Raw genomic sequence first — 22,325 nt, forward strand, 5'->3', positions numbered from 1 at the left:
GAAACATAGAAATTGTCATAAGATTAGAGGGTTATTTATTTAATTATTTTGCAATATTACAGTGGCTTGGTAGATTCCAGCACAAGTCTTAGGTGATCTTAACCTACAATTTCATGCTTTTCAATTTCCATAGCATCACTTGAAAAAGTTGAAGAAATCAAAGATTTACTCATTTTTCACCCTTTTTTTTCCCGATGGGTGGATCTTCGACAGATTCAGAATATGATGCTTAACCATGCATACTTACTGAAAATTCCAGCTGAGATTGATGAACTGGCTTCTGACAAAGAAATTGCCAGCCATTTTAATGTCTTTCTTTAGTCATACAAACTCATCATATGATGCAGATATAAGTATATTTATTCAAATACTTATACAAATTTAAGATGCACACGGGAGCTCGTCCAAATTCAGGGGGACAAATTACTCAAGAAAGATCTGAATTTTTTCACCCATTTGGTCGCTAAAATCCAACAGGACTTTCCCTCCAGTTTCCTCAGCTGCATCATCCAACAATGCTTTGAGGTTTACACCCTCCAAAGCTGCACAGCAAAGGTGACACTAATTTCTGTCAAATTTTCAAGAATTTAAATCACAGACAAGCAAATTCATAAAATAGTGACACACTACCTGGAATTATATTTTTTATCCCTTCCAAAAATCCAGCCTGTGAAAAATAAAAAAGAAATTATTGCTTTCCTCTAACAAAATTTGGTACAACATGAAATGTATAGACGAATTATATAGTGGAGGCCACATATTGGAGAGATCGCAAATGGATTATGAAAGGAGCACTAGTATATTTCGGAATAAAATAGAGCACAAGAACCCAAAAAAAATTAGCACAAGACAATTTTCTGCAATTAAAAAATAATAATTAGACCACTTTAAAGTTCCGATGCAATGCAAATGCCATCCAGGTGTATTTTGCTTCTCCAACAGCTCCTGGTGTATTTATATGACTTAGAACCACAAAAATGGTAAAAGCACCTTTCAAGGAAAATGACAAAAATACAAGTACAAATAAAGAAATAAATAAATAATGACAAATCAGGATGATAAAATAGGAAAATACAAAAAGGTTAAATCTGGCAAGTGCTTCAAGGCCCAAATGTCTACTTAAGATGAGGGAAATGTTTAGGGGCACATATAATTGCATCTCATGTGAACAATGGTGTCTTCAAACAAGATTATGTTATTTGAGACTGCTAAATGTATGATTGTAAATAATTATGAGTCTTGTGACATAAAATGACTACAGCCATTTTGACATTCCAATGGATGAGTTTATTGAAGTTGATGTGGCACAATGAATTGGGGAAGCAGGTATATGAAGCAGTTACATTGCAATCAAAAATAAATATGGATATATCTTCTATAATTTAATAGTAAATTATGGGTCAAAACATATAATATTCTCAATACTGAAATATTGGCATTGGCCACAGTTAGCAGATGATCCCTGTAGAGCTAAATCGCAATTGGAAACAGGATTTTCATCAGAAATGCAATGTAGGGACTCCATCGCTCAAGACGTTGAAGTCTTTTTATTCTAATTTCAGAAGGCCTCAGTAACAAATGGCTAAAGATCTTAGGTTTGCTACAGTCCTTTTCTGGTCACTTTGATAAACTTCACGGAAGGAAAGATGCAATGAAATGGGCAAAACACAGAATCTTGTGTTGTTTAGTTGTAGAAAACAGGTCATTTTTTATTTTCAATTTTCAAATAATTATAAAATGCCACCTTGTTTCAAATTTTCCAGTATTTGTATAAAAAAAAATCCAAAAACATTTTTTTTATTGTTTTCCAAGTTCATATAAATGTTGGAAATCTGGACAACAATGTGAAAACTTTGCAGTTCTTCGAAAAACAGGAAATTGAAAATAAAAATTATCTTCTAGATTAAACAGCCCCTTAGCATTTCATTTAATTTCTCATAGTTCATTTGATTGTCTTCCCATGCTCAATCATGCTGTAATTGGATGACTAACCACCTAATGCTTGGGATAGCACTGCAGTCTGTGATTTGGGGACCACAGAAATGCTTGGTGCTTGTGGAAAATGATTCTAAAAGAAATTTATAAATAAGTTCTACAATTAATTCCTATCTCTGCGGAGCTCTTTTCTTCTATTCTATAAATATTTCACGTCAAATAATAGCGGATTGAAGTTGGCAGGTTCATATTCATCACCACATATTGGAGGTCAGCCACAACTTAGGAGTATTCATTTGCAGATCATATTCCCTTTTGGAGTAGATTATCAATGAGACATCGTTTATATATACAAACACACACACACACACACAAGTAGTTTAAAACATTCTTGCAGTTTTGGGAGAAGCTTCATGCCCACAACCTCTTCTTTGGATGAGATTAAAGATACGCAATTATCAACCCTGCCATATTAATGAAAGCAGGCTCCATTTGGCCCCTGGGGCTTTTAAGTTGACGAGGAGGAGCTTATTTTGAGTTACTGAACACTGTGTGCCACCCACACACTTCGCGTGTGATAAAAAGAGCCACTGATAAGACTAAATAGAAATTTGGGACATAATAAAAAAATTCAAAAATTTTAAGAAAAGAAGGTGAAATTGGCAGCTGTGGAGTTCGCATAGGTGGAATCAAATTCTTCTTAGTAGGCGTAGAAACATAGAAAGACCTATTGAGATGTGGGCTGAAATGAAGGCGGTGATGAAGAAGCAATTTGTACCAAACCACTACTACCAAGACTTACACCAACGTCTTCAAAACCTTACCCAAGGTACCAATAGTGTGGAGGACTACCACAAGGAGATGGAGATGGCTACGATTCGGGCAAATATTGAGGAAGATAGAGAAGCTACAATGGGACGATTCTATGTGGATTGAACCGAGAAATTGCTAGCATAGTAGAGCTGCAGCACTATGTGGAGTTAGAGGACATGGTTCATATGGCAATGAAGGTAGAGAGGCAACTCAAACACAAGGGTGGAAACAAGCATGCTACAACAACTTCGGGTTCCCATTCCACATGGAAACCAAATTGGGGGAAATCAAAAGAAGAAAGGGTTGTTTCCAAATCCAAGGAAGAGAAGGAGAAAGGCAAAGACAAAGTGGGCAGCCATGAAAAAGGTATAACTTCTTCTCAACCTAGTAGGTACAGAAATACCAAGTATTTTAGGTGTTTGGGGACTGACCATATTGCATCACAATGCCCAAATAAAAGAGCAATGATTATGAGAAATGATGGTACTATTGAGACCGATGATGAAGAGAGTGATCATGAGTCCATGCCTTCACTTGAAGATTCTAGTGATGTTGAGTATGCTGTCCATGGCAAGGCATTAGTAACTAGGAGAGTTTTAAACATGCATGTGGTGAAAGATGAAAATGAGGAGTAATGTGAGAATATATTTCATACTCGATGATACATCCATGATAAGATGTGTAGTATGATCATCGATGAAGGGAGTTGCACTAACGTAGCTAGTACCACATTAGTAGAGAAGTTGGGGTTGCAATGCATAAAACATCCTAGGCCTTACAAACTTCAATGGTTGAATGAGTGTGGGGAGGTTAGGGTAAATAAGCAAGTGCTGATTGTATTTTCAATTGGAAAATATTCTGATGAGATTCTATGTGATGTGATCCCTATGCATGTTAGTCACATCTTATTGGGCAGGCCATGGCAATATGATCGACGTGTCACTCATGATGGGTTCAACAATAGGTATTCCTTTATAAAAGATGGGAGGAGTGTGACCCTTGTACCATTGACTCCTAAGCAAGTGTATGAAGATCAAATGAGATTGAAAAGAGTAAATGATGAGAAAAACAAAAAAAAGGCTGAGAATAAAACAAAAGGAGAGGCAGAGAGCATTGAAAAAAAAAAGAGGAGAGAATATGAGGGCAAGAGAGGAACTTAAATTAGAAAAAAAAAGAGTGGTAAAAATGAGGGAAAAACAACGAGAAAGAAAAAAGTGAGTTTGTATGCAAAAGAAAAAGAGTGTAAGAAAGTTTTTTATGTACAAAGACCTCTAGTTGTACTCATGTACAAGGAGGCATATTTGAGCACTAACGAACTCACCTCTTCCTTGCCTAGTGTTGTTGTTTCTTTACTACAGGAATACAAGGATGTCTTTCCTGTGGACGTGTCCAATGGTTTGCCACCAATTAGAGGAATTGAGCATCAGATTGACTTCATCCCTGGGGTTACGATTCCCAACCGTCCAGCCTATAGGAGCAGTCCCTAGGAGACTAAGGAACTTCAAAGACAAGTTGAGGAGGAACTGCTAGCCAAGGGGCATGTGAGGGAGAGCATGAGTCCGTGTGCGGTACCTGTGCTATTGGTACCGAAGAAAGATGGATCATGGAAGATGTGCGTGGATTGTAGAGCCATCAATAAAATCACTGTAAAGTATCGTCATCCTATCCCTAGACTAAATGACATGTTAGATGAACTGCATAGCTCTTGCATCTTTTCTAAAATTGAAACCGGCTGATGAATGCAAAACTGCATTTAAGACAAAGTACAGTTTGTATGAATGGATGGTTATGCCATTTGGTCTCACCAATGCACCTAATACTTTCATGCGCTTGATGAATCATGTGTTGCGTGCATTTATAGGCAGATTTGTTGTTATCTACTTTGACGACATCCCAGTGTACAACAAGAATTTTGATGATCACTTGGATCATTTGAAAGGTGTATTAGATATTCTTAAAAAAGAAAAATTGTTTGCTAACCTAAAGAAATGTAATTTTTACATGGAAAAGGTTATTTTCTTAGGTTATATGGTGAGTGCTAAAGGCATAAAAGTGGATGAGGAAAAGGTGAAAGCAATAAAAGATTAGCCAACGCCTAAATCTGTGACTGATGTACGTAGTTTTCATGGGTTGGCTAGTTTTTATAGGCGGTTTGTGAGAGATTTTAGCACCATCGCTACACCTTTAACTGAAGTGATAAAAAAAAAAAAAAATGTGGGGTTTAAATGGGGTAATGCACAAGAACATTTCTTTAAAATGCTTAAAGATAGGTTATGTTCTGCTCCATTGTTGCTTTTACCTAATTTCACTAAAACTTTTGAGATTGAATGTGATGCCTTCGGGATTGGTAGTGGAGCTGTTTTGATGCAGGATAAGTGTCCCATTGCATATTTTAGTGAAAAACTCAATGGGGCAACATTGAACTACTCCACGTATGATAAAGAACAGTATGCCTTGGTGAGGGCATTGGAGACGTGGCAACACTACTTGTGGCCTAAAAAATTAGTGATTCACTCTGATCATGAATCATTAAAGCATTTGAAGGGACAAAGTAAGCTAAATCGTCGCCATGCCAAATGGGTAGAGTTCATCGAAACCTTCCCATATGTCATTCAGTACAAGCAGGGGAAAGAAAATGTCGTGGCTGATGCGCTTTCTCGCAGGTATGCCTTAATTACTACACTTGGCACTAAGCTATTGGGTTTTGAGTACATAAAGGATTTATATGCTAAAGATTCTGATTTTTCTAATGTGTATGAGGCATGTGATAAAGTTGCGTTTCATAAATTCTATAGGAATGATGGATATTTGTTTAGGGAGAATAGACTTTGTGTGTCTAACTGCTCCTTAAGAGAATTGCTTGTACAAGAGTCACATAGCGGGGGTTTGATGGGACATTTTGGGGTACAAAAGACTTTAGATATTCTGCATGAACACTTCTTTTGGCCACATATGCATAGAGATGTAGAGAGAGTGTGTTCTAGATGCATTTCATGTAAACAAGCTAAGTCTAAGGTCTTACCTCATGGCCTTTATACTCCTTTGTCTGTACCTAGTGAACCTTGGGTAGACATTTCAATAGATTTCACATTAGGTTTGCCTAGGTCCAAAGGGGGTATGGACTCTATATTTGTGGTGGTTGATAGATTTTCTAAAATGGCACATTTTATTCCTTGCCACAAAAATGATGATGCCATAAATATAGCCAATTTATTTTTTAGAGACATTGTGCGATTGCATGGCATTCCTAAGACAATTGAGTGATATGGATGTTAAATTCCTTAGCTACTTTTGGAAGGTTTTGTGGGGAAAGTTATGAACTAAGCTATTGTTTTCTACTACTTGTCATCCTCAAGCAGATGGTCAAACCGAAGTAGTATCGGACTTTAGCTACCTTATTGCGTGCGGTCATTCAAAGGAATTTAAAATCATGGGAAGAATGCATACCACTTGTTGAGTTTGCTTATAATAGAACTGTGCATGCTTCTACTAATTTTTCTCCATTTGAAATTGTTTATGGTTTTAATCCTTTGACTCCATTGGATTTGAGCCGCTACCTATGAATGATCCTTTGACTCCATTGGATTTTATGCCGCTACCTGTGAATGAGATAGCTAGCTTAGACGGACGATACAAGGCCGACTTGGTGAAGAGGATCCATGAGCAAGCACGGCAGCACATCAAAAAGAAAAACCGACAATATTTATCTCAAGCTAATAAGGGGCGCAAGTTCGTTACTTTTGAAACGGGAGATTGGGTATGGATGCATATGAGAAAAGAGAGGTTTCCTACTAAAAGGAAAACAAAGCTACACCCGAGGGGTGATGGACCTTTTCAAGTGGTAGAAAAGATCAACGATAATGCATACAAGTTGGATCTACCGGGTGAGCACGAGGTCAATGCAACTTTCAACGTTTCTAATTTATCCCTTTTTGATGTAGGTGATGATTCGAGGACGAATCTTTTTTAGGAGAGGGGGAATGATATGAACCCACAAGCTCCGATTGCACAGGATGATCTGCACATGCCAAGCAGACCCATCACAAGAGCTAGAGCCAAGAAGGTCAAGGAGGCTGGGTGAGGTCAATGCAACTTTCAACGTTTCTGATTTATCCCTTTTTGATGTAGGTGATGATTCGAGGACGAATCTTTTTTAGGAGAGGGGGAATGATATGAACCCACAAGCTCCGATTGCACAAGATGATCTACACATGCCAAGCAGACCCATCACAAGAGCTAGAGCCAAGAAGGTCAAGGAGGCTATGCAAGGACTAATCAAGAAGTTGCTTGAGCAAGAGTCAATGAGGGCCATCAACACTAAAGAAAAGGACTTAAAGAGCCTAAGATGGTAAATTGTCTAAAGACGTCTGAAGCTGGAACCTTAAGCCAATAAGGGCTGTTTGGGGAATTTTTATGGACTAAATAGTGGACCAATTGTGTCGATTAAGCATGACATGTGACTTGCACATGTTTCATTAAATAACATGACACATGACACATGACATGTGACTTGCACATGTTTCGTTAAATGAATGGCATGCTTAAGGTTATGTGGGGCTATTTTATTGGCCAGATTGATGTCATAGCCTATTTTTATTGGCCGAACTGATGTCATGGGTTTATTTTATTTTCTATAAGTAGCCAACTCACTATTGTATTAGAAAGATATTTTTTTGACTGAATACAATTTTAAGTGAGGTTTATTTCTCTTCAAGTTCTTCATTGAACTTTCACCGAACTTATCAAAGGTACTACCTTTGTGGCGTTCATCCATTAATTTGATATTCTTGGTTTGTGCTTCACGTCAAGCAATAGGTCAAGGATCCACTACCATGTCGAATCTTATTTTGGGTTTGAGGTTTTGATAAATCTGATTTGGGGTCTCCGGATGTTCATTCTTGGGGTTCCGCATCACAATAAGCTTAAGCTTTTGGGTCAAGTTGTGCTACTTGTCGTCTTGGTAAAAAGTAAAACAGTAACTTTTCCAGCACATGGTAGTAGTGCTTCTAATTGCTTTGAGATTGTGCATACTAATGTTTGGGGTGTGAGTCCTGTTATTTCTCATGGTCAGTATCATTATTTTGTGACGTTTATTGATGAATATAGTCGATTCACTAGCATATATTTTCTCCGCTCTAAAGTTGACGTATTTTTTGTCTTTCAAAAATTTGTAGCATTTGTTGAGACACAGTTCAGTACTTGTATCAAAACTTTATGCTCCGACTCAAGGGGGGAGTACATGTCTCATTCTTTTTAGACTTTTCTTCAGCAAAAGGGGATCATTTCCCAGCGTTCTTGTCCTTATACCCCTCAACAAAATGGAGTCGCTGGGTAAGAATCGTCATCTCTTAGATGTCGTTCATACTTTGTTGATTGATTCTTCTGTACCTTCTAATTTCTGGGTAGAAGCTTCATCTATTGCTGTCTATTTGATCAATCATTTGCCTACTGCCACTCTAAATTATGATTCTCCCTATTTTCAATTATTTGGCATCTCTCCTGAGTATCAATCCTTTCATATTATTGGGTGTGTTTGTTTTGTTCATCTACCACCTACTGAGCGTCACAAGCTTGCTGCCCAGTCTGTCATGTGTGCCTTTATGGGATATAGTCCTACTCAGAAAAGATTTGATTGTTACGATGCTCATGCAAACAAATTCCGGATCTCGTGGGATGTAATTTCCTTCAAAAATCAATATTTCTTTCCATCTCAGGTTATTTAAGATACTCCTATTACTCTTCTTCCCGCTTTTGATGATGTGTCTTCTTCTATTGAGCGATTTAAACGAGGTGTGGTGTATCATCGACGTCTTCCACCTTCAACGCCCCTTCCAGAAAATAATTTGTCATCTGATTCTGCAGGTTCCTCGACGCTCCACCCAAGTTACACATGCACCAGATAGGTATGGTTTTCCTTATACCTCGATTACTGCCACTCTCGACACTGTTTCTGTTCCTCATTCATATACCTAGGCAGCCACCAAAGCATGTTGGCAACAGGCCATGCAAGAAGAAATCCAAGCTCTTCAGAATAATCACACTTGGGATCTTGTGACTTGTCCTTCTGGTGTCAAACCTATTGGTTGTAAATGGGTGTACTCAATCAAGTTTCAGTCTAATGGGTCACTATATAGATACAAGGCCGGTCTCGTGGCTCTTTGGAACCACCAGGAGTATGGTATTGATTATGAAAAGACCTTTGCAACTGTTGCCAAAATGACTACTGTGTGGATTATCTTGGCACTTGCTGCATCGCTGGGGTGGTCTCTCCGACAAATGGATGTAAAGAATGCTTTTCTACATGGGGATTGAAGGAAGAAATCTATATGTGTGGAAATCCCAAATGATTTGGAAGGGATTTGGAGAAGATTAAGGCTCTAATTAGATCCGATATTTAGGCTAATCGTATGGGTTGACTTTTATATTTCCATACTGTATTCTCTATGAACATGTTAAATAGGGACCCGAGTATGAAAAGAATACACATTGTTGAATATACAATAGATTTATTCTCATTTTCTACATGGTATCAGAGCCCAGGTTACTCTGAAATCCTAAACAATCCATGGCTGCCCAAAAAGGAGACAACCATGAGTCTAGCCAGTCAACAACCCAGGAAGGAGAGTAGGAGATGACCTCCTCCATGGGCTCGGCTAGCATATTTGAGAATTCCCCACTCCATCTTACTGTTGAAAAATTCAATGGTAAGAATTACATAGAATGGGCACAATCAATCAAGCTTGTTATCGACAATAAAGGAAAGCTCGGCTTTCTTACTAGCGAGATTCGGTGACCACCTCCTACCGATGCAATGGCATCCCAAAAATGGCGGTCTAAGAACTCCTTGATAACGTCATCCTTGATAAACTCTATAAAGTCAACCATTGGCAAAACATACTTGTTTCTCCCAATGGCAAAGGACGTGTGGGATGCAGTGCGTGAGACATACTCCGATGCTGAAAATGCTTCGTAGATTTTCGAGTTGAAGATGCGGCTATGGCAGACGAAACAAGGAGATTGGGAAGTCACGGAATACTACACTGAGATAATCGAACTTCGGCAAGAACTCAATCTCAGCTGCGAAGAGGAATGGGAATGCACGAGTGACAGTGTACATTTCAAGAAGAAGATGGAGAACGAAAGAGTATTCGAGTTTCTCTCGAGGCTAAACCGAGAGCTTGATGACGTGACGAGCAGGATTCTAGGTCGCCGGCCGCTGCCCTCCATCCAAGAAGTCTTCTCTGAGGTTCGGAGAGAGGAAAGTAGGAGGAACATGATGTTGAAGGAACAAAACCAGTCTAGGCCCGAGGCATCAGCTCTTGTAACCCGTGGGCCTTATACTGGATCCGGCCCAAAACAGTCTAGAAGACCCTATTGTGAGCATTGCAAAAAATAGGCCATACTAAAGACACCTGCTGGACCTTACATGGCAAGCCCGCAGCTCGGAAGCCCATACAATCCAATAAAGCCCATGGTCATCAGGCTTCCACCGAAACCCAGGAAAAAAACATACCCACGGAAGCCCATGGTCCGACTGCTTCTAGTGGGGGATTTAATTCCGACCAACTTGCGAAAATATATGAGCTATTTTCCAATTTCCAAGCCTCAGGTAAGTCCTCTAATAACATGTCATTTGGTTCTTTAGCCCACAAAGTTACTTTTTTGACAGCCCTTAGTTCCACTTCTCATTTTACCCCTTGGATTATTGAGTCTGGTGCATCTAACCATATGACCGGTGCTCATCATTTATTTTCAACATACTAACCTTGTTCCGGTAATTAAAAGTCAAAATTGCAGAGGGGACTCTATCCCCTGTCGCTAGCTTTCGTATTTCGAAATCTATTACTCTTGAATTTGTCCTCCACGTTCCTAATTTATCATGCAATTTTCCTGTCTATTAGTGAGTTAACCAAATAGTCTAATTGCTCAGCTAAATTCCTACCCTCTCATTGTGTCTTTAAGGACCTATCATCGGGAAAGACGATTCGCAGTACTAAGGAATGTGACGAGCTCTACTACTTCGACAAAGCTAATGTGAATGGACCGTGTCCTCCTATTGTTTGTAATTCTGCATCTAGTCCTAGGGAAAGTGAACTTTTGTTATGGCACAAAAGGATGGGACATCCTAGTTTTCAATATTTGCAGCACTTATTTCCTTCAATATATTTGAATAAAACTGCCTTGGATTTTTAGTGTGAAGTGTGTGAACTTGCCAAACACCATCGTACTACTTTTCCCAGATCTCAGTATAAACCATCCACGCCATTTAGTCTGATTCACAGTGATCTATGGGGTCCTTCTCATACTTCTAATAGGACCCATACAAAATGGTTTATTACTTTTATTGATAATCACACTCGTCATCTGTGTTGGGTATATTTATTGACTAATAAAACTGAGGTTCGATTAGTCTTCATGAATTTTCACTCTATGATACAAACCCAATTTCACACAAAAATCCAAATCATCCATACTAAATGGTACTGAGTATTTCAATCACTCCTTGGGCACGTATCTTCAAAAGAATGGTATTATCCATCAAAGCTCTTGCGTTGACACCCCTCAACAAAATGGGGTTTCTAAATGGAAAAATTAACATATCCTTGAAGTTGCTCATGCCCTGTTGTTTACCTCTCACATGCCAACAAAATTTTGGGGTGACTCAATTTTGACAGCCACATACCTCATTAACTGAATGCCTAGTAAAGTCCTATCCTTTGCAACTCTACTCAAAAAACTCCAAGAGACTTTTCCCAATTCTCGGCTCGGCTCACATCTTCCGCTTCATGTGTTTGGGTCCATTGTATTTGTCCACATTCACGCACCCAAGCGAAACAAATTGGATCCCAAAGCACTTAAATGTGTCTTTCTTGGTTACTCTCCCACACAAAAGGGTTACAAATGCTATGACCTGATCTCCCAAAAACTCTATGTTAGTCTGGATGTCACCTTCTTCGAACATACCCCCTACTACTCGCTTCAAGGGGAGTCCTTGAGTAAAGCTCGACCCTCAAACTCAGACTACTTCGATATTGCTGTTTTCGAGACCACTCCATACCCTATATCTGCTCCTTCGCCTAGTATGGAAGGAAATACATACAGGGGGAGATGCGGTAATACATACAAATAGGGAAACACTTATCTACTCAAGGAGGCCAAAATCGAAGTCCAATGAGACACTTCCGAAGCACCAAAATCGAAGTCCAAGTGTCGTGCTTTTACTTCTAACCTTGAAAGAATCCAGATTCCTAAAAACATTCAAGAAGCCTTGGAGATTCCAGAGTGGAGAGAGGCAGTGATGGAAGAGATAAGGGCACTAGAAAAGAATGGAACTTGGGAGGTGATGACCTTGCCAAGGGGGAAGAAACCAATGGGCTGTAAGTGGGTGCTCACAGTAAAGTACAAGGCTGATGGCACAGTAGAACGATACAAAGCCCGCCTTGTGGCAAAGGGGTTCACTCAGACATACGGTATTGACTACACTAAGACATTTGCACTAGTAGCAAAGCTAGACACTATAAGGGTTCTCTTGTCCCTGGCAGCAAACCTGGACTGGCCACTCCATCAGTTTGACATCAAGAATGCTTTTCTAAATGGTGAGCTAGAAGAAGAAGTGTTCATGACGCTACCACCAGGATTTTGCAAGGAGAGAGAAGAAACCAAAGTGTGTAAATTGAAGAAATCCCTGTATGGACTCAAGCAATCACCGAAGGCGTGGTTTGATAGATTTGCAAAGGTAATAAAGAATCAAGGATACCGATAGGGGTAGTCAGATCACGCTATGTTCTTCAAACAGTCCAATAAGGGAAGAAGGACCATCCTAATTGTGTATGTCGATGACATCATTCTCACTGGAGATGACACAAAATAGGTGGAGAGATTGAAGGTCTTAGCCATAGAGTTTGAGGTAAAAGACCTGGGTCAAATGCGATATTTCTTGGGAATGGAGGTAGCCAGATCAAGAAAGGGAATTAGTGTCTCCCAGAGAAAGTCTATACTTGACCTTTTGACCGAGACTGGCATGCTTGGTTGTAAACCAAGCGATCCTCCTATTGAGGTAGGAAAAAGAACGGAAGACATAGGAAAGCTTGTGGATAGAGAGAGATATCAGAGACTAGTAGGTAGATTGATCTACCTCTCTCACTCTAGACCTGACATTGCTTTCGCTGTAAGTGTGGTCAGTCAACACATGCACTCACCAAAGGAGAGTTACCTAGAAGCAGTATATAAGATTCTCAGATATCTAAAAGGCACTCCAGGGCGAGGACTATTCTTCAAGAAAAGTGATAGTAAGAAGGTAGAGATCTACATAGACGCGGATTGGGCAAGATCAGCAGAAGAGAGAAGGCCTACTATAGGCTACTATACCTATGTTTGGGGAAATCTAGTAACATGAAGGAGTAAGAAGCAAAGTGTGGTAGCCAGAAGCAGTGTCGAGGCTGAATTCAGAGTTGTTGCACAAGGGATGTGTGAAGGGCTATGGTTACAAAAACTGTTGGAAGAACTACACATCACAGTAGAGCTCCCAATCAAACTCTATTGCGACAACAAAGCCACCATTAGTATTTCTCATAATCCTGTTCAGCACGACAGGACTAAACATATAGAAGTGGACAGGCATTTTATAAAGGAGAAAATTGAGAAGGGGACAATTTGCATGACCTATATCCCTCCAAGAGAACAATTAGCAGATATTTTCACTAAAGGATTACAAAAATCTAGCTTTGAAGAGTTTATTTGCAAGTTGGACATTATCAATTTCTAATGGTCCAACTTGAGGGGGAGTGCAGAAATCCTGAATGATTTGGAAAGGATTTGGAGACAATTGTGGTAGAAGATTAAGGCTCTAATTAGATCCGATATTTAGGTTGATTGTATGTGTTGACTTTTATATTTCCATATTTATTCTTTGTGTACATGTTAAATAAGGACCCGAGTATGTAAAGAATACACATTTTTTAATATACAATAGATTTATTCTCATTTTCTTCAATATGTCTCCACCTCCCGGAATGTTTGCTACACCTTCCTTAGAGGTTTGTCGGCTACGCTAATCCTTGTATGGATTGAAACAATCTCCACGTGCATGGTTTAATAAATTTCACACTACCATGCTTGATTTTCATTTTACTCAGAGTCAGTTTGATTCGTCTCTTTTTCTTCGCAAAACTTATGGAGGAATTGTATTGCTTTGGTACATGTTGATGACATTGTAATTATTGGCTTTGATACTGAGTTAATTAGTCAATTACAACAATATCTCAAGGCCTCTTTTCACATGAAAGATCTTGGTCTCCTACAGTACTTTCTTGGCCTTGAGGTGCAGCTTACTTCGACTGGTATGTTGTTACACCAACACAAATACACACCGGAAGTGATATCATTGGGTGTCTCTAATCGAGTCACTTTGTTCTTACTCCCTTGGAGGTAAATCTCAAGCTTCGTAAAGAGGAAGGTGAGTTTCTATCAGATCCATCCTTGTATTGGCAGCTTGTTGGGACTTTGAACTACTTTACACTTACTCGTTCTGATATTTCTTTTGCTGTGCAGCAAGTCAGTCAATTTATGCAGGCTCCCCGACATCTTCATTTAGCCATTGTCCGCTGCATTATTCGATATCTGAAGGGCACCTCTACAAGCAGGTTGTTCTTTCCTAAGGAATCTTCCTTATAATTGGTGGGGTATAGTGATGTTGATTTGGCCGGATGTGCAGATACTCGTTGCTCTGTTACTAGTTGGTGCATGTTCTTAGGAAATGTACTCATTTCTTGGCAGCATTTAAGTGCTGAAAATCAGGCAACAACTATGTATATCTCTTCTACATAATGAATACAAACTTGATGGAAAGGGCATTCAGACCAAAATTAACAATCTGCCATGACCGCCATCCAAAAATTGTCCTATTCCTTTAAAACATCCCCTACCATAGTTACAGACATGTTAACCAAGACTAAGCCATCATGGGAAGAAGTTCGAAAAGAAAACTGAGAGCCATCTTTGGTCATCCTTTGGATTCTAGCATATGCATCATTCATGAAAGATATAAATTCACTCATTTCATGGGCAAGAATTTGATTGCGGATGGGTTGAAAGCTTAAGACTCAACCCAAATAGAAACTTGGCAACCAAGAACTCTGCTCGTTGTCTCATCATTCAACAACTAACTAGTTCATAGATGTTCCTCCCACGTAACAAACTTCTATAAAAACCAATTAACATACCTGCCTTCTTGGTCATATTTGAAAAACTTCTAAAATCAGTCAAAGAATACAAGGTAGATTTTTATCTTGTGAGACTTTCACAAAGATCATCTCATACAACCTTACTATTCTATGAAACATCACGTTCACAGAAATTCGTGGATCCATGCTATTTGAGAACCGCACGATCAATATGTCATACTTATTCATCCAATTTGCATTAATACATGCACTACTTGATACCACAACACGTAGTTGGTGGATCCAACCAATTTGGTGGTTGTGATCTGTATGTTGCTATAGAAGCCATCAAAACCACCCCCAATACACTGCAATCAGCACACGCCAGTATATGGGATGAACAATACAACATCACATGAATCAGGTAGTACACACTGGCACAGAACAGCACTTGACAACTTCAAAGATGCATTTGCAGCATTAGAACTTCAAAGATTGGCAACAACTCTGATTAGAACTAGAAGAAAGTAAAAGAGAGAACTTTACAAGAGGAAGTGAAATTCACTTGGTGTATTTGCTTACAACTTGGAGATGCATATATATAGTCATACAAGAGAGCGAGGTTGTCCTAACATTCCAATGTGGGACTAAAACTATACACTATGTTCAATACTCCCCCTCGAGCTGGAACGAAGATGTTGACAAATCAAAGCTTGGAGATAGCAGTCTGTAATAAACCTAGGCCAACAAACTTGGTGAAGTCATCAGCAACCTGGCCTTTGGAGGAGATAAAGTGGGGAGAGATAATCCCAGAGCGAACTTTTTACCTAATGAAGTGAATGTCTACCTCAACATGCTTGGTCTTCTCATGCAAAACTGAATCAGAAGAGAGAGATACAGCAGACTTGTTGTCACAAAACAACAAAGAAGAGTCTGTCACTGGAAAGCCAATCTCAGATAGGACAGAGCGTAGCCATAGGATCTCACAGGTAAAAGAGAGAACTTTACAAAAGGAAGAATTGATGGGATAGTATCAACTAAAGATTGACATATTATTCTCCATCTATAGGTATAGAGGGGGAGAATTGATGGATCCATACCCAATCAAGAGCAGCCCGCTGCTGCTCCTTCAACATTTTCAACGCCGGCTGCTCCTCCATCAATCTTTGCTGCACTGGCGGCTGCTCCGTTTAAACCTTGTCGGCACCGGCTGTCCAAAATGTCAAAATTAGGAAGCCTACCAACTTTGATTATTGTATCCTCCTCCTCCTCTGTATTTTTCCCAGTACATATAGTAATTTCTCTCTCCCGTGGACCTAGGCTAGAATCTGGCCAAACCACGTAACTCCGGTGGCAATATTTTTCTTTGTGTGCTTGTTTATTTCATTAATTAGTCAACTAGTAAACCCAACAGAGTGGTACAAGAGCATTGTTGAGCGTTTCCGGCAAATTTTCCCGACGAAAGAAAGCATCTATGGCTCTCGGACAGATTTTTCGAGTAGCTTGAAACTTCAAATTGATTAGACCATCGCGTAGCTCTTGTCGATATGATCGCAACAATGCAAATGGCGTCAAAAATCAACTCCAAACGAAGTCACACGGGCCACCGCAATATTGCAAATTATACTCTGTTTCTTAAAGAATTTGCAGTGAAGGAGGAGAGCGCCACATCAGCGTGGCCCCCCCCCACCAGACACGTCATCAAAACGAGTCCCACTTTCCACGTCATTAGCAAACCCTACGTGCCAGGTCATCGAGGGCCCCACTCTGCCACCTCAACTATGGGCCCCACTTTGCCACCTATGCTACGTGTCCCACTCTGCCACATCATCACGGGCTCCACTTGCCAAGTCAACAAACGGCGTCAGAATATTCCATCAGCCAAGGGAATATCTTGTTAGGTTGAACCAGGCCAGTCTAGATTTGTTTTTGGGCTGAGCCACGCCAAATTTGAGCCCACTTTTGCAAGGTTGGACTGATTTCCAACAAAATCAACTGTTTCGGACGCAACCGTGCACTCGTTTTCTTGAGATTCTGTCCCAATTTTTCTATACAAGCAGGTTAGTGCTTAATAATTACTTAAAATCAATGGAGGAGTCAGACTTGGGTACTATGATCAAGCTCATGGCCTCTAATTATACTCTTTGGAGGTCTCGGATGAAAGATCTCCTCAATTGTAAGGATCTGGCAAATCCTTTGGATTATAAAGGTGTGAAACCAGATTCCGTAAAAGACGATGATTGGAGAAAAATGAATAAGAAGACCATTGATCAAATCAGACAATGGATTGACCATAAGGTATATCATCATGTTGCACAGGAGACTGATGCTTATAAACTTTGGAAGAAGCTGGAAAACATGTACCAGGCCAAAACTGCTCGCAACAAAGCCATGTTAATGAGACGACTTGTTAATCTGAAGTTAAAGAGCGGGACCTTTATAGCTGAACACACTAGTGAGTTCGAAAACCTAGTGAATCAGCTTTCATTTGTGAAGATGGATCTTGGCGAAGAAGCAGAAGCATTACTGCTCCTTAGCTCCTTACCAGACAACTGGGAGACATTGGTTATCACTCTTAGAAATTTAGCTCCAGATGGCGAACTTACCATGGCGATGGTAAAAGATGCCTTATTCAACGAGGAGGCCAGGAGAAAAGAGACGAGTGTAGATCAGTCACAAGCCTTTGTTGCCGAAACCAGAGGCTGACCTCAAGGAGGTACCAGTACCAGAGACAAAGGTAGAAGCAGATCTAGAGGAAGGTCCTAGGATCGTGGTAGATCCAGTGATGGTAGAAAATGGCAGAGAGGAAAAATCTCTTGTTACTATTGTGGCATTAAAGATCACATGAAGAAAGATTGTCAAAAATTTTGGCAGGATCATGGTCAAAATAGCCAGCAACAAAAGAAGGACGAAGGCGAGAGCTTGGTCACCTTAACCCAAGATATATCGGTATTTTTGATTGATAAAGATATGTTGCTATATTCGGAACCACGACACTAAATGGGTGGTAGACACAGCTGCCTCCTACCACGCCACTTCCCATAAAGAGTTCTTCACGGTGTATAAATCTAGAGACTTTGGTACAATAAAGATGGGAAACACCAATTCTTCTCAGATTGTGGGAATTAGAGACGTGCAGATTGTAACCAATATTGGTTGCACCATAACACTGAAGGACGTTCGACATGTCCCAAACCTTCGGCTCAATCTTATTTCTAGGGTAGCCCTTGATAAACAGGATTATGAAAGCAACTTTGGGAAAGGCGCTTGGAAATTGTCAAAAGGTGCCTTGACAATGGTACGAGGACGTATTTGCTGCACATTGTACAAGACACAAGTGAAGATTTATACTGATCCCATCAATGCAGTGGAGGATGAAGCATCACCAAACTTATGGCACAAGAGACTCGGACACATAGGTGAGAAAGGACTCTTTACACTGGTGAAGAAGGCATTTATCAAAATCACAAAAGGTATTGCCTAATTTTGACATTCTGGACAGCAGGTGCCAACAAGGTTGAAGCGGAGCAGCCACTGGTGCAGCAAAGATTGACGGAGGAGTAGTCGGCGCCGAAAATGTTGAAGGAGCAGCAGCCGGCTACTCGTGACTGGGTATGGATCCATCAATTCTCCCCCTCCATACCCATAAAAGGAGAATAATATGTCAATCTTCAGTTGATGTCCGTCCCAGCTATATCTCTACATAGCTGGAGCTTCTCATAAGTCACCACCTTTGTTAACATGTCTGCTGGAGAATTGATGGATCCAGACCCAGTCACGAGTAGCCGGCTGCTGCTCCTTCAACATTTTCGGCGCCGACTACTCCTCCGTCAATCTTCGCTGCACCGGTGGCTGCTCCGCTTCAACCTTGTTGGCACCTGCTGTCCAGAATGTCAAAATTAGGCAATACCTTTTGTGATTTTGATAAATGCCTTCTTCACCAGTGTAAAGAGTCCTTTCTCACCGATGTGTCCGAATCTTTTGTGTCATAAGTTTGGTGATGCTTCATCTTCCACTGCATTGATGGCATCAGTACAAATTTTAACTTGCGTCTTGTACAATGTGCAGCAAATACGTCCTCGTGCTATTGTCAAGGAACCTTTCGACAATTTCTAAGTGCCTTCCCAAAGTAGCTTTCATAACCCTATTTATCAAGGGCTGCCCCAGAAATAAGATTGAGTCGAAGGTCTGGGACATGTCGAATGTCCTTCAGTGTCATGGTGCAACCAATATTGGTCACAATTTGCATGTCTCCAATCCCACGATCTAAGAAGAACTGGTGTTCCCCATTTTTATTGTACCAAAGTCTCCAAATTTATACACCGTAAAGAACACTTTGTGGGGAGTGGCGTGGTAGGAGGCTGTTGTGTCTACAACCCATTCAGTGCCATGGTTCCCAATATGACAACATGTATCTTCATCAATCAAAAATATCGATATATCTTGGGTTAAGGTGACCGAGCTCTCACCTTCATCCTTCTTTTGTTGCAGGCTACTTTGACCATGATCCTGCCGAAATTTTCAACAACCTTTCTTCATGTGACCTTCAATACCACAATAGTAACAAGAGATTTTTCTTCTCTGCCATTTTCTACCATCACTGGATCTACCACGATCTTGGGACCTTCCTCTAGATCTGTTTCTACCTTTGCCTCTGCCTCTGCCTATGGTACTGGTACCTCCTTGAGGTCGGCCTCTGGTTTCAGCAACAAAGGCTTGTGACTGATCTACACCCGTCTCTTTTCTTCTGGCCTCCTCGTTGAATAAGGAATCTTTTACCATCGCCATGGTAAGTTCGCCATCTGGAGCTAAATTTCTAAGAGTGACAACCAATGTCTCCAAGATATCTGGTAATGAGCTAAGGAGCAGTAATGCTTCTGCTTCTTCGTCAAGATCCATCTTCACAGATGAAAGCTGATTCATTAGGTTTTCGAACTCACTAGTGTGTTATAAAGGTCCCGCTCTTTAACTTCAGATTAACAAGTCGTCTCATTAACATGGCTTTGTTGCAAGCAGTTTTGGCCTAGTACATGTTTTCCAGCATCTCCCAAAGTTTATAAGCATCAGTCTCCTGTGCAACATGATGATATACCTTATGGTCAATCCATTGTCTGATTTGATCAATGGTCTTCTTATTCATTTTTCTCTAATCATCGTCTTTTACGGAATCTGGTTTCACACCTTTATAATCCAAAGGATCTGTCAGATCCTTACAATTGAGGAGATCCTTCATCCGAGACCTCCAAAGAGTATAATTAGAGGCCATGAGGTCGATCATAGTACCCGAGTCTGACTCCTCCATTGATTTTAAGTAATTATTAAGCACTAACCTGCTTGTACAGAAAAATCAGGACAGAATCTTGAGAAACCGAGTGCACGATTGCGTCCGGGATGGTCAATTTTGATGGAAATCAGTCCAACCTTGCAAAAATGTGCTCAAAATTGACTTGGTTCAGCCCAAAAACAGATCTAGACTGGTATGATTCAACTTAACAGAATACTCCCCTGGCTGACTGAATATTCTAACGTTGTTTGCTACCTTGGCGAGTGGGGCCCACGATGACGTGGCAGAGTGGGGCCCGTAGCTGAGTGGCTGAGTGGGGCCCACAACAAAGGTGACAGAGTGGGCCCGCAATGCCGTGGCACGTAAGGTCTACTAATGACGTGGAAAGTGGCACTCGCTTTGATGACATGTCTAGTGGGGGGCGCATGCTATTGTGGCGCTCTCCTCCTTACTGCAAATCAGATTTGCAAGTTCTGCAAATTTTTAAGAAACAGAGTATAATTTGCAATATTGCGGTGGCCCGTGTGACTTCGTTCGAAGTCGATTTTTGACGTTGTTTTCACTGCTACAATCGTATCGACAAGAGCTACACGATGGTATGATCAATTTGAAGTTTCAAGCTACTCGAAAAATCTATTCGAGAACCACAGATGCCTTCTTTCGTCAGGAAAATTTGCCAAAACGCTCAACAATGCTCTTATACCACTCTGTTGGGTTTACCGGTAGTCTAATTAATGAAATAAACAAGCACACACAGAAAAATATTGACACCTAAGTTACGTGGTTCAGCTAGATTCCAGCCTACGTCCACAGGAGAGAGAAATTACTATATGTACTGGAAAAAATACAGAAGAGGAGAATACAATAATCAAAGTTGGTAGGCTGCCTAATTTTGACATTCTGGACAGCCGATGCCGACAAGGTTGAAACGGAGCAGCCACCAGTGCAGCAAAGATTGACAAAGGAGCAGCTGGCACCGAAAATGTTGAAGGAGCAGCAGCCGGCTGCTCTTGACTGGGAGGAGGAGGATACAATAATCACTCAACTCTCACTCAACTCTTATAGCTCTCTCTGCCGACTCACAAGAGGAAGTGAATTTCACTTGGTATATTTGCTTACAACTCGGAGTTGTACATATATAGCTATACAAGAGAGTGAGGTTGTCCTAACATTCCAATGTGGGACACTATGTTCAATAGAACTCAAGTTACAATATCCTGCAAGGAATTACTTGACCACAAAGAATAGGGCAAACCACAACAAAATTCCTCAGGTACTCAAACAAACAACCTGCCAATAGCCACAGGCATTATGGCTGGCTGCTACTAGAAGCAACTGAAAGCAAGAAGAGAAAATGGAGTCATCGAAAATCAATTGAAACCAGCCAGCAGATGATACAAGATTGCAAGGAAGCAATCATGAACGGATGCGGCATCAAAACAGCATCATCATGCCACAATCAGCCTATGGAACTGCAAGGATGCATTATACAGGAAACAATATAACTGAATTCACATCAGCACAAGCACACACAGCAGCCTAACAAGGATGCTGCACACCCTAGCTGAGAGGAAGTGTCCCTAAACAACTCTAAAACCAACGAAAAAATCATATTTGAGAACAGATTAGGGAAATATAAGGAAAATAAAATATCAAAATCAACTCAGTTGAAGTCATATTTGGGGGAGATTAATGCTCTGATACCATGTTGTAAAGTTAGAGATGGATGAGAATAGAGAAGAAGAGAAGAGGAGAAGAAGAAAAGATTATATATATATATATATATATATATATAAAAACAGGCGGCAGTTTCCTGGAGCATATTTACATATGCTCCAGCTCCAGGTCTGCCCTCTTATATACTAATAATAAAAAAGTTAAAAAAGACAAAAATTCCCCCACTCAAACCACATAATTACTAAAATAGCATATTCTCTTCTAACAAAGATACCCGGACATGAAACTCGTTGCAATAAATTGGCTTATCTATCGAAAAGGAACAATAAAGACATGCAGATTTTTGACTTGGATGTGTCTAATTGGTACAGAGAAACAGTTTAAAGTTACAAATAAAAAGCAGCATCAAGAACAATAGAAATGAATTAATGTTAGGTTTTCACTTCCTTTTGCCC

General features: G+C 40.2%; 1 protein-coding gene across 2 annotated transcripts in view; it reads right to left on the reverse strand.

The window, feature by feature from the left end:
* Nucleotides 1-265: 265 nt before the first annotated feature.
* LOC131152282 (uncharacterized) overlaps nt 266-22,325 on the reverse strand; it is a 93,655-nt gene continuing 71,595 nt past the window's right edge. For both annotated transcript variants that reach the window (XM_058104067.1, XM_058104066.1), the window contains exons 7-8: nt 631-667; nt 266-542 (exon numbers count right to left, since the gene is read on the reverse strand). In XM_058104067.1, coding sequence (XP_057960050.1) covers nt 424-542; nt 631-667 — 156 coding nt within the window. In that variant the 3' untranslated portion in view covers nt 266-423. The remainder of the gene's footprint in view (nt 543-630; nt 668-22,325) is intronic.

This window comes from Malania oleifera, chromosome 3, assembly GCF_029873635.1.
Source record: "Malania oleifera isolate guangnan ecotype guangnan chromosome 3, ASM2987363v1, whole genome shotgun sequence".
Classification (NCBI taxonomy): Eukaryota; Viridiplantae; Streptophyta; class Magnoliopsida; order Santalales; family Ximeniaceae; genus Malania; species Malania oleifera.